Source organism: Megalops cyprinoides, chromosome 23 (genome assembly GCF_013368585.1).
Source record: "Megalops cyprinoides isolate fMegCyp1 chromosome 23, fMegCyp1.pri, whole genome shotgun sequence".
Taxonomy (NCBI): domain Eukaryota; kingdom Metazoa; phylum Chordata; class Actinopteri; order Elopiformes; family Megalopidae; genus Megalops; species Megalops cyprinoides.
In genome coordinates, this window is record NC_050605.1 from 21,330,864 (window position 1) to 21,343,897 (window position 13,034).

A 13,034-nucleotide genomic window follows, 5' to 3' on the forward strand; every position below is an offset into this window, starting at 1 on the left:
CACAGTCTAGAAGAATAGCAGTATCACTGTGAATTTAGGCTACCATGATCCGAAAGACAGCTTGTTTTGTTCGTTTATGTTTAAAATAATTCGTAAACAGATTTTACACACAAGGCTAATTGAATTCACTAAAACAACCTCATTTAGCTTAATGTAAAAAAAATTGTTTGTGTTATTTCGTTTTTTTAGCAAAAATTAAATAGGATATATTTAATCCACTGCTCTTTCGTATTATTATCACGAAAGATATAATATATAATATATAATTTCATTTCACTGAAAGGGTCGTGTATTTGTCTGATGTGTCACTTGTCACTTAATGTAGTCAAATACAATTATCTACTCGTATCAGTAACGCAGTAGCAGAGGAAACGAAAGTGAAACAGTGGGGCAAGGCATCGTTTTCTAATTGGAGTAATTTTTAAAAATAGCTTCAGATTAGTTTCAGAACTTCTAGGAATGTCTGCAGGGGGGCGGGATGGGGTGGGGTGGGATGGATTGGGGGCAGAGTCCTGACTAGTTCTGTTTATGCAGTCGCCGTACCCCCACAGCTCCACCCAAAAGATGTTTCAGGTTTTCAGTAAAGTCATTCCACAGGTTTTAGCTCTTCTGTACTTGTCACAGAAATGAAACAGAAAGTTAAAGGCATCAAAAGTACAGTATGTAGGGTGTGCAGGAGTTACTACTTTCAAAATGTACAGCTTATTCACACCCGAATGACCTCATGGAAGGTATGCCAGTATCGGTTCATGTACAAGGTGTGGAGTGTCACAGAGAAGCAGAGCACCAACAACAGAATGAAAGGATCATTTATCTTTATCATAGAGGCAGCATAAACACGATTTATCCAACTCGATATGAAGACACAGAGACATGCAACGAAGAGTGAAATTCCAGTTAAATAAAGGCTGCATAATTCAGCATTACAAGTCAATATTGTATCAGTTATTCAAAATCATGGGAAAAAATATATTATATATTACTATTTACTGTAACAAGATCCCATCCATCAAAATACAGCAATATCATCAACAGAAAAATGTGCAATTTTTTTTAAATATATCTTGTATGTGTTCTATATATAAATTATTTATGTTCCTTAGAGTTACAGTGACTGTAACAGTAACAGCCACTTTATTTAAACTTAATGCAAAAATAGTAATATCAATTTAATTTTACTTATCAAGTATAAAGAAGTACAAAGATAAAATGAATATCACCATGAATATTTCAACAATAGAGAGTACCCTCCTTCATAAAGCATTTATGTGACAAAGCTTTGATTGGTATAAAACTGACATGCAATGAGGTTACTGGACAGTTTTTGCTTTGTTTATTTTTTCTTGTTTTTAATCAAATGTGTGTCAAAACAGTGTCTTCATGTGTTTATAATGTACGATATCTTAGATGGTAATTCATTTTAAATTTTAGTGTCAATCAAGTAGTTGTAATGCATTCTTGAGCTACACACACAGGACAGTCTTAACAGAATCTTTCAGTGTATTACTACCTTTAGGCCTTAAAAAGATATTAACTGTGCTCGATAATGAACTGCGGATGATTATGGTGTCAGACAAGCATCGTATTTGGATTGCTCTCAGATGAGACACAACAGTCACGGGTGCCTGATGTGGCAACATTAGGAGGAAGTGAAGCTCTTCTGCTTCCTGTGGTGCAATTCCCACCCAGGACCATGCTGTGAACATTATCTTGGTCCTGCCGCTGGAATTAGATCTTATCGCCTGTGGCACGGAGAACCACACACAGTGGAAGCCGTGGAGGTCTCTGCAGTCTCACTGGTAATGGACACAAGAAACAGAAACAGTTACAGGGGGTCCATTGTACTAGACATGCATGGCATTGAACATCCAAACATCATCACACTCACACAGTTCTACATGGTAGACTGCAACAGAGCCATAAGTCTGGACATTTCTTCTTGCATACACGATACCGCTATTTGCTGAAAAGTCTGGAAACGTCTTTTTGCATATGTAATGGGTGTGAGAAGAGCAAGTGTCAGCAAGCGAGTTTTGAACCAATGTCCTTGTTGCTCAGCTAACCTCTATCAGCCAGCATCGTTACCAGCTGAGCTAAAGGCAATTTTCTCCTAACTCTATCGGCAACGACCCTGGCTAATCAAGTCTCAGGGAGTGACGTTACCGCTGAAACCGCTCTGCTACCTGCTACCCTACTGGCTTTACGCAGGACTCACACAAGCCACTAATTTCAGCTCTGATACACATGCACAGTACCTCTATCTACGGAAGAGGAAGGAGACCGAAAAAAGGCAGGAGAAACAAGAAGATTAAGAGGCAGACGGAAGAAGAAGAAGAAGAAAAAGGAGAAAAAAATCAGAAAAAAATAAGAATAAATACCTCTCCAGCGCTTTCTTCACCTCCAAGGCTGAGAGAAATCGCGGTCTCCTCCGGAGGGGTCTCTTCATGTTGTGCTTGGCATTCAACTCATACATGCCTGAACCAGAGACACAACACATTGGAGGTGAAGAATAACCCCAATCCTCAGTTTCTGAGGATTTTTATGTCCTTTATTAAAAAAAGTACATATGCTAAAAACAAGCAAAACATTTCCAGAGCTACACACCGACAGTGTGGTTAGAGAAACTGACAGGGTCAAGAGCCATACCTTTAAAGCTGAGAACATACTTCTGACCATCAGTGCTGAACTTTATCTCCCTTTTAGGATCATCCTGATAGGCATTTTCCAGGGTTTGTGATGTGATGGAGGTCACTGCTTTTCCATCAGCCTTAAAGGAACAAGGTAACAGTTAAATCCATTCTCCTCATTGCTAACTATTTTAAAGCCCCAACAGTTTACACTGGTGTATTTCAGGACTATATAGTTATAATAAGGGCTAAAAGTGACTGGTATTATTCCTAAAACCCTAATTGAATACTGTAGACCTCCTTAGCTCCTGGCTAGAAGCAATTTATTAAAGGCTGGATGTCACACTGGACTTCATTCAAATTTAGTTCATCATTTCTGTCCACCTCTGTTAATTTCATTTTCAACAATGCCCCCCCCCCCCAGTGCTCAGATGTAAATAGCAGAGTTGTATGTGGTGGGACATGAGTGTCCAATCCTATATTTGTTAGCCCTGTATTCCTGGTGTAAGTTCTAATTTAAAACGAGGACATTTTTACCTTCCTCATTTCAATTGTGTCTTAACTGACCTTAACATTGTACTCGGACCACATTCCCAGGTCACCCCTGCGGTACCACAGCCACTCAGTGGTGAGGATGAAGTTGGAGGGTTTGGTGACAGAGGAGACGGTGGAGAGCCGTCGCACCTCAGCAGACCCACAGGTCATGGTCCGAAAATTCACTGGACAGGGCCCTTCACTATAACGTGAGACAGCATGGAATACCAATAATGTAAACATATGAATAATAACATCCTGTACGTTCAAATTTTGCAATGAATTAGTTATTAAAAAAATATCAGTTAATATCTGGAAATTCCTTTAGCTGCACTGATAACCCCTTATGCACTCTTGTGCACTATTCGATAAAACACCTCATATTGTTCTTTGGGTCACAGAAGGCCTCTTCAATATCCTCATTATTGGGAAGGTCCCTCCAGGTGGTTCCATCACTGTCCAAAGCCTGCCATTTGTAGGGCAGGTGGAAGTGGACACAGAAGCACTTCTCTGGAGGAGAGGCAGAACGGGCACACATGAGGCAGACATGGTGGGTATGCCCTGGGCCACAGAATCTGTCATATCCACTCCCAAAGAGCAGGGTCCATAAAACCTAATGCACAGAGGTGTAGTGGAGACGGATGTGGGTTTTTTACAGCTGACGATACCTTTGAAATGGCAATTGTTGCGGATGAAGAACATGCAGATCTCGTTTCTGCTTGCCTCTTTCGACCGACGGTGGTGGGGCTCTTTCTCTACTGACGGGTCTGGAAGAGGCCAAATACAGACAGTCACCATGTGGAGATTATGGGTGAACCGTCAGCAAACTATCAAAAGCCTGTCAAGCTACCAAAAAACAAATGAATTTCACAGAGTGAATCAGATATCCAATTTAAGACCATCAGGCTTATTGGGTATTCGGTAATGCAGGTGGTAATCAGATTTAAGCGGGACAGATTTATTTCTTACCATCGGGTCTGTCTGTGCAGCCAGTGATCATGAACTTGTTCTTGTAGATCTTGCGCAGGACCTGCATGTTGTCCTGACTGAGACCTCTGCCTTTCAGGATCCTCTTGGCCTGGTGGTTGAACATGTGGGCCCGCCTGCACGCAGACCCGAACATGCAGTCGTCCTGTACGAAGTGCTTACAGATGTGCAGGCTGTTGCAGTCTGCTCTGAACACACAGGCACCGTGCTCTCCGTCACCCTTGTTGTAATGTGTGCAGATCTGAAACCGAGACACAAAGAGAAAAAAGATGAGACTTCTACGATTTGTGTAACTCTAGCAGACCCTTAAAAAAAAGCTCTGCAAGTGAATTAAAAAAAAAAACTGGGGGTCTCATGAGCTTAAGTCAAAGTATTATGTGAGTTTTTAAATGAAGCGCTTCACCTCTGGCAGCAGGTACGAGTCATTCCGCAGGAGCAGCTGGAACAGCTCTTTCTCCTCCATGTTCTGCAGACCCGTTCTCTTCAGAGCTGCTATGTTGTAGGTAGAGTCCAAGTCATGGCAATATTTGCATTTATCCCTGTATTGACAGTTTAATACAGTATTATTATCCTGTTTTTTCACCATCCCTGTTATTTTAACATTATTTATTCACTTGTTAACTGACACCTTTCCTCTGACAAGGTGTGATCATTGAAGTCTGTTCAAGTGCATTCAAAGGTGTTCCCAAGGACATGCTGGATAGTAAACATCTCAGTCTCCATATATAAAACTGGAAATAGCTGTGATTATCATAACTGTTGGCCAAGTCGTGTGACAACTGTCAACTTCATGACAACCAGTCACAAAGACAGAGATATGGATGAAAAAACAGCTCCCCAGCAACACATCGTTTGTGAAAACAAAAGAAATGGAAACGTAAACTGAACACGCCTGGGTAAATCTGACCAGCTGACAACACAAAGAAAAATATGGGCACCCTCGTATAAAAAAATACAGTGATCAGAGAGGCAAAGTCAAATCATTATGCTTCTTAAAGAGACGGACACAAAAAGAGATAAGACGAATTAAAGCACATGATTCAACATACTGTCATAAACTTGGCTACTGTCATACCCCGTACATTTCAGATAACCGTCACAAAATTAACAAGAGGCAGACATTTTCAAACACAGAAATACACCGTAGATTTCGTCCACCTACCTGTATCTGCAGTTACCGCACACAAAGTATCTGCACAGGTGCAGGGCTTCGCAGCCGTCGCAGTTCTCTGGGAAGCTCTGGCAGACTCGAAGCGAAGTCTTCGCAACAACTGTACTGTTCTGGCTTAGCGCACGAACCGCGACTTCTTCTTTTCCTTCAATAATGGCAAATCTGGTGCTGTCGCCGAGGACGCGGAGAAGTAGCTCATCATCAATGGTAAACGTTTGGCGTATTATCCGGCACAAGTGGCCGTACTGTAAACACCCCTGATTTTTACACAGAATCTTAGTAATACTGTCCAAGAGAAGAGGAGACACGTCCATCTTTATCAGCAAAGGCTCCGACTAGTGCGTTTCCTCGTCTCGCTCGGCTTTTTAGCTGCTTATTTCAGGAGAAAGGAAACTGAAAGAATGATATAAGTGCATGGCATTTTGATTTGATTTCGTCTGGCGTCGTAGTTTTCTGAAACACTTCCCATTGCCCCATCTTCGATTTACATGTCATTTGAATGCGATACACAAAAGAAACTCCCCCCTATTTCGATAGGCCATATCACGTGTTTTGAATCCACGTAACAAAGCTCACTTATTGTATTTTGGTTTAGTTTTTTAATCTGCCACCGAACAGGTGCCTCTTGTCTAATAACCCATACACTGATCTTCGTGTTTATATCATGCACAGCATCGCTATGGTACAACTAAATGGACGAGATAACAGCGAGCATGAAGGAAGCCGTCTAAAGGTATGTATCGGACTAGGTGGCTAACTTGCTACCTTGAGTGATATTAAAACAAACAATACGAGATTGCATCCAGGACTCTAAAGGCCGGCAATTGCCTTGAATCCAAAATGTGAAGTACAGTACAACACTTACAGTAGTCGAGTAAAGTAACACCACACGGTGACGCTAGAAGACTTCCTGAAAAGATGAACACTTGAGACAAAGTAATTGCGTTCATCATTTTTGTCCAGCCCGAGGCCCGTAGTGTTGTCACAGAAATCCAACATGGCGTCCACAGTTAGCAAGCTAGCAAGCAAGCGGAATGTAAACTGCTGTAATTAGATCAGGAGATATGAAATGAAGTTAAGCTGCGACCTGCCGAGATAGTTAGGCGAGTGTTCACGAAATGAAACGATTAGCATTAGGAATATTGCTTTTGTTTCCGAAAATTCCTCGCCACCACGCTCTCTGACTTGGGACATTTTCTGGCACGCCAGGCATGATGGCTAGATAGCGTTTTAAAAGAAGCATCATGAATTTGCCTGCTTGTTTAAATAGACAGTCAGTAAGACAGCTTGTGCATCAATATATTTATTTATTTATTTTTTAGCTAGCGTACATGTTAGCCAGCTGACTAGCCAAGAATTGCCCATTATAGGACGATGTGTAGGCGATGTGGGTTGTTAGCCAAGTTAGCAGCGAGCTACGCAGCCACCGACTCTGCAGTTTCCCATTCAAAGTATCAGTCTAATTAATTTGCTTTTGTTGTTGGTGATCATGACGGAGGTGACCCGTGACGAAGAGCTGCGCCCTGTACCGAAAGAGAGGGCGATCCTGGAGAGCTACTTCACCCAGCTCGGGATATTTTCCTTCGACAGAGCGAAGGATTATGTGGAGAAAGAGAAGGACAACAGCAAAAGCGCTGGGGCCATCTGGGCGTCTCTCCTCGCTGCTCTGGCCCATCTGGCTGCGGCAGAGAAAGCCTACCACAACATGACTTTCCTGGGACAAAAAATAGGTAGGCCTCACTACCAACATATAGCTGTCTGTCTAAGTCGGTATGTCATCTAGTCTAGCCAAAGTCACAGTTATGTTGGATTGTCAAATGCACCTCCGTTATTGCTTCCTGTGCGGCTTGCTAACGTATGCACCATGCAAACAGGCCTTTGTGGGACTACTGACCTGTCCTGTAGCACTGCCGTGATTGTAAGCTTTAGCATATGCGCGCTTTAGAAGCAGTGAGTTTTGGGGTACTGTAAGTCGTATACAGCAGTGACTGAAGCACTTTGGCACATCATGTCAGAGTTAAACTGATGGCAGTGTAGCATAGGGGTAAGGAGCAGGGCTTGTACCGAAAGGTTGTTGGTTTGATTCCTCGCAGGGGACCTGCTGCTGTATCCTTGGGCCAGGTACTTAACCCAGAATGGCTTTAGTAAATATCCAGCTGTATAAATAGATAAAGTTGTAGTCCATATAAGTCATTCTGGCTAAGAGCAACTGCTAAATGGCAACAATATATTGTATTGTAAATATAAAGTGTGGCAGGCAAGATTATTAGCTAAACAGGAGATGAAACACAGTGTCATCATAAAGTAGCATCTGGGAGCGGAGATCGTTTGGTTTGGAAGCTTGTTTCTAGGTAATCTTAAACTCAGTGCTTCCTTTTCCAAACCCAACAGGTGGGCAGTCTTTTTTCAGCCGGAAGGACTCCATCAGGACCATCTACACCTCGCTGTACAACGAGCTGAAAAAGGTGGTGATGACAGGGCGCAACGTGGCCGGGGGCACGGCGCCCTACCTGGAGGACCTGCTATCCCACCTGGCCGAGCAGCTGTGCTACTTCATCCAGGCCCGCATGGAGATCGCCGACTTCTACGAGAAGATGCACTCGCTCAGCAGCCAGAAGTCCATCAACTCGGAGGAGCTCGTGAGCGTGCTGCAGTCAGTTCTGCAGAAGTACAGCTCCAGGTACGGACACAAGGACATAAAACAGTGCATTTAATGACCAGAACCAGACATTCAGCCTAACCGGGTCTCCCGCATTGTCTGTAGTCTCGAGTGCACTCTAGCACTGCGTAAAGCCTGCTGTTCATCACTTTAAAGGTCTCTTCTTCCTCTGTGAGTCCTAGTGAGCTATTCCATGCATCTGCAAGCAGTTCTCCCTAGTGTCAATGGCACATAAAGTAAGTTCCTTGTAATAGACTGAAATGAGGCTTTCTTTTTAAAGTCTTTCACAGGTATTTGTTGGGCCTTTTTGAGCAGTTTACTCCAGATATGTTCTGTGGGCTAAATATTTGCACATGAAGGCTTTTGCTGTGTTTTCCAGAATATGTCCTATGTATAGCTTTGCCGTGAAACAGGTGTTTGCTTAAGTAACCACCCCACCCCCAGCGGCCCCCTGACGTGTTAGAGTGCCAGATCGCTGTATCGCAGGAATAGCATGTGATCTGCTGTATTTCATAGGCTGTAAACACAATACCCGACTCTGGGAAGCGCTGCTGGTGACAGGTTAATGTCCCTGTGGGGGGGGAGCCCTGTCTGTATTCACCCCGGACCCAGCCAGCACAGTCCTCTCTGGCACTGCTCTCCTGGCTGGTGTCTGGACGCAGGGCGGACAGGAACGCTGTCCTCGTTTACTGTGACATTCTGCCGTCCGGATGCGCTGCCGAGAGCGTGTGGGTGTACTGTCATCCGTGAGGCTCCCCGGGGCAGCCTGACCTTCTGAAGTGGAGAGGAAGCTGTCAGCCTGCTGGGCTGGGCCTGTCGGTCCCGCAGCTGAACTAAACCGGTGATTCTCAGAATTCTCTGTCACCGTGGTGTTTTTAAGTAAGGCATTCTTGGTCCTTAGTTAAGGTCACATGTACTTTGCGCCGGCTCATGACAGGCTGCTTGGTCCCTGACGGCCTGGTGTGCGTGTGACCCCTCGTCTTTGAGAGGTTGATTAGCAGGAAGGTGCTTCAGTTGAAAGTATGTGCATCTCACCAGGGTGGGGAGTCCAGTCTAAGCCGATTTACTTCCCTGGGAAGCCTTTTTTTATTTCCGCAGCCCTTGAGTGAGGACACAGGGTCTGTGTACCTGCATTACCAACAGCAGCTGGCAGCACCGGCTGTAAAAGAAAGCTCCTGCAGCTGTGTGTGAATGTTTGATGAAGAGGCGTGTCCAGCAGGAGGACAGATCTGTATCTAACCGGGATGAACCCAGGTAATAGCACGCAGCCCAGAGGTAACTTCTCAGACTATGCAGGGACAGCCCACCTGCTGCCTGCTCAGTTCTGGCTCTGTTTCAGCCCAGCTTGGCTCCCCCTTCATAAAGCCTTCCCCATGGTCGTGCTCTCTACTCTGTATCCATCTGTTCCCTCGCACGCCCCGCTGGGGGGGCACGCCGCGTCCCCTGTGCTTTCTGTAGCTATTTTAAGCTGGTTTCTACACCTGGAGCAAAGACTGGACCCAGTGTAAAATTGGTCTTTTTTTCCACTAAACTGAATTATTGGGAATTCCACTGGGGAGGTTGAATAAGTGGAAAATGACTTGACCTCTGAGTTCAAAATTTCCATAATCAATTTTTTTCCAAGAGTTCTTTTCACTGCTCTGTTGTTGCATGGTCTAAAGTGTGAGGGGGTGTTCCGTAATCATTAGCTGTATAATCATTAGCTGTATAATAGACCGTTGTGCCTTGTTAATCCTGAAATATGGTGTCAGTGTTCCAATACTGAGGTTTCTGGAATGCAGGAGCTTGGAATCCTGGGATCTCTGTAATATCGGCCTGTAACCCACCAATCACAGGCCTAAAAGCTGATGCGTACTACAGAAAGTAGAGCTCTGCAATGTACTGCCACAGTCACACTGCTGCGTAATGCAATTTAATTTTGTCGCACAGAGAATGGGGAACAGTTTAATGCTTAAAGCTTGAGTGATCAGAACGGGCTGGGCTGGTGAGGTCGATCGGTGAAGGACTGGAGCCGCAGTAACGTCTCCATTAGATTAATTGAAATCTGATGATTAGTATTCCGTGGCCGGCAGATTCAGACTGCAGGAACCCAGTGTACTTTTACGTGGGCATTTACGTGGTTGTCCTCGGTAACAGTAAAACGAATTTAGAGATGGCTGAGATGCTTGTGATGTTGCTGTCGGCAGAGTGCTCTATTATTGAGCGGTAAGCATCAGTCATTCACAGGTAGGCTAGAATCCTGATTCACTTCCCCTCTGGATGCCAAAGAAGGGAAAGTCAAAACTGCAGAGCTTAAGTTAGGCTATCTGCTGCTCTTGTTGGCAGGTTCAGTGCTTTCTTCCCTTGTCTTCTGAGCTATATAAGCAGATCTACTGCATTTCTTTAAGGATAAATGATCCCTGGATGTAAGCATAATGTGGGAAAAGGCCTAAGGGTATTCAGCACCATGGAGTAGATGGGGCAGCACATCCATGATACTGCAGGGAAACGGGTTCGAATTCACAGACCAGGCTTTCATCGGATGCAGCTATTGATGAAGACACTTCCCATGCCAGATTTGTCTTCGTTCCACCATTGCCCATATTTTTAGTTATTTTGTATTTTTAGCGTACAAAGTGCTATGCTCTGAAGCTAAAAATACAGACAGGTAAGAGGTTTTACTTTAAGGTGTCACTGTTTGTTCTGGTTTTTAGCCTGTTTATTTTAGAGCTGTCAGAATGTTCTATTCTTGAGTCACACCGTTTGATGCTAGTGCCAGATGAGTGGTTAGTTCTGCAAAAAAGATGACGAAAATACAGTTTAAAGTCCAACTTTGCTTTTATCTTTGGCTGACAGGAGAGGTGGTGTGTTAAGGATGGAAAGCATTTTGGGTCACAGACCAGGCCAGTGAGGCATCCAAACACTGAAGGGTTTGCAGCTACCCTGAAAGAGCTGTATACAGTGAATGGATTTTTCAGCGTTTTTCAGGGCAGAATTGAAGCCTTTGAACTGCATTAGTGTTACGGATTAATACAAAACTCATCTCCAGGGACAAAGCGGTCTTATTTTACCATTGCTTTAGGGGGCTGTAAGCGTTTTTGGTTTAGCTGGTCCAAACAGGGATACTTTCGACCTTCTTGGCTTTAGCAGAAGGACAAGCAGGGAGGGGAGTGATGTAATCATAGCCCAGCATGTGGGGAGATCAGACAGAACGGCTCATAAAGGCAGATCTTCTCGTTCATGCTGTTTCCCTGCTGTCGTTCCAGGAGCATATGTGTGCAGTGCTAGCGTGGAGGAGGATGCATCTTCCCTGAAAAGTGCTGTGAGCTGAACTGAATCGCTCATATAGAGAGTGGCAAGCATGTGGTTCACAGCGAGGGGCAAACTGCTTGTACACTGTGTTCTTCAGAAAAGCCCGCTTTGATGCAGAGTACCCCCTCCTTTATGTTGGTATGTAGAGTACAGTCCTCTCATTCTGACTCTGCATCTCTGAACAAACGAGCAGGGAGTGTCTCACTGGAGCAGGCCTGAAAGGGGGGTTAGTTTGTTTTTACGGCCTTGGACGGAGATGATATTACAGCATAGGGTTTTACAATGGCCTGGAGTTGTAGAAGGTGCTTCTAAATGAATCCCTCAGCTTAAAGTGGCAGTGGTTTGAATTATGGCAAGTGATCTCTCTCATCAGAGGCCTAATTAATGTTCAGTTATGGGCAATTTTTACACGCCCGATGTTCATATCAACGAGTCATTCAAAAGCTGTTTGTTATATTCATAATGAGACCGAATTTTCCGAAATACAAGTACAGACCACAGCATAACTGTGTTTAATAGTGTTTAGTCTAATGACACTCTAATAAAAATGCATTCAAAAAGCTATTGTGCTTTTATACACCTTATAAGAGTCACTCAGTGCGGTGAAAAATTCCCAGGAGAAGTGTTCAAGTCCTGCAGCTAAAGCACCCTGATTGTCTTTATGTAAATGTAATTTCTTTGTGTCCCATAATTATATTGACACCCTGCCCCTGGAAAAGAGCGTGCTCAGCGCATGTTCAGCCCCAAACTCTGGGTCTAGACTTGCACTGATCCCTCAGTCCGCTGTCCTCGTGTGCATGGCGGCTGTAAGGACCAGGCCCGCGTCTCACTGTCGTCCCCTGCAGGTTCCACCACCCGATCCTGAGCCGGCTGGAGAGCAGCTTCCAGGTGGAGGTGGACGTGCTGCAGCAGCTGCTGCAGTGCCAGGCGGAGATCTCCGAGTGGAAGTTCCTGCCCTCCCTGCTCAACCTGCACAGCGCCCACTCCAAGCTGCACGGCTGGGGCCAGGTGTTCGAGAAGCAGCGCGAGACCCGCAAGCACCTGTTTGGCGGCCAGGTGCAGAAGGCCGTGCAGCCGCCGCACCTGTACCTGTGGCTGCTCAGGCTCCAGAACGCCCTGCTGGCCAAGTTCAGCTTCTACTTCCACGACGCGCTGAGCCGGCAGACCACGCTGTCCGAGATGAAGGCCCTCACCGCCAAGACCTTGCCCGACTACTTCGGCAAGATCTCCGGCTTCATCCGCAAGTACGACGCCATCAACGTCTCGCTAATCTTCGACAACCGCGGCTCGGAGAGCTTCCAGGGCCACGGCTACCACCACCCGCACTCGTACCGCGAGGCGCCCAAGGGCGTGGACCAGTTCCCGGCTGTGGTGTCGCTGCCCAGCGACCGGCCCGTCACCCACTGGCCCAACGTCATCATGATCATGAGCGACCGCGCCACCGAGCTCAACACCCTGGACAAGGTCGTGCACTTCTACGACGACAAGGTCCAGAGCACCTACTTCCTGACCCGGCCTGAGCCCCACTTCACCATCATCATCATCTTCGACTCCCGGAAGTCGGAGAAGGATTCGCACATCGTCTCCTTCCTGCAGGAGCTCTCCAGCTCTCTGAGGAATTCCAAGCCCTTCACCTTCCTGAAGCCGGGGTCAAAGGGCTGAGTCCAGGCCTCAGGGCTCCAGGCCCCAGGCCCCAAATGCTGCTTCACTGAGCGGAAGCACAGCAGAGAGGCTTTCAGTCAGTTCTTGCTCAGTTTTTAACTGT

At 45.5% G+C, this 13,034-nt stretch overlaps 2 protein-coding genes across 2 annotated transcripts; one reads left to right on the plus strand and one right to left on the minus strand.

Annotated features, from left to right (window-relative positions):
- Positions 1 to 1,735: 1,735 nt before the first annotated feature.
- Positions 1,736 to 5,633, minus strand: LOC118770741 (protein mono-ADP-ribosyltransferase PARP12-like). Its single transcript, XM_036518505.1, has 9 exons — positions 5,311 to 5,633; positions 4,552 to 4,687; positions 4,131 to 4,389; positions 3,830 to 3,928; positions 3,539 to 3,671; positions 3,195 to 3,363; positions 2,647 to 2,767; positions 2,379 to 2,475; positions 1,736 to 1,796 (listed from the first exon to the last, which is right to left on the minus strand). The coding sequence occupies exons 1-9, from the start codon at positions 5,631 to 5,633 to the stop codon at positions 1,736 to 1,738; spliced, it is 1,398 nt and encodes a 465-aa protein (XP_036374398.1).
- A 529-nt stretch (positions 5,634 to 6,162) lies between these two features.
- On the plus strand, positions 6,163 to 13,034 carry c23h12orf66 (chromosome 23 C12orf66 homolog). Its single transcript, XM_036518363.1, has 3 exons — positions 6,163 to 7,049; positions 7,711 to 7,999; positions 12,115 to 13,034. The coding sequence occupies exons 1-3, from the start codon at positions 6,809 to 6,811 to the stop codon at positions 12,929 to 12,931; spliced, it is 1,347 nt and encodes a 448-aa protein (XP_036374256.1). The 5' UTR covers positions 6,163 to 6,808; the 3' UTR covers positions 12,932 to 13,034.

Bases quoted from the DNA above. Each gene is read 5' to 3' on its own strand.
- LOC118770741 (XM_036518505.1), bottom strand. From the start codon at position 5,633: ATGGACGTGTCTCCTCTTCTCTTGGACAGTATTACTAAGATTCTGTGT. The intron at 3,364-3,538 runs GTGTTTTATCGA...CTCACGTTATAG, and splicing joins GACCCAAAGAACAATATGAG to TGAAGGGCCCTGTCCAGTGA. The intron at 2,476-2,646 runs GTATGGCTCTTG...TCTCTGGTTCAG, and splicing joins GTATGTTCTCAGCTTTAAAG to GCATGTATGAGTTGAATGCC.
- c23h12orf66 (XM_036518363.1), top strand. From the start codon at position 6,809: ATGACGGAGGTGACCCGTGACGAAGAGCTGCGCCCTGTACCGAAAGAG. The intron at 7,050-7,710 runs GTAGGCCTCACT...CAAACCCAACAG, and splicing joins TTTCCTGGGACAAAAAATAG to GTGGGCAGTCTTTTTTCAGC. The intron at 8,000-12,114 runs GTACGGACACAA...CGTCCCCTGCAG, and splicing joins CTGCAGAAGTACAGCTCCAG to GTTCCACCACCCGATCCTGA.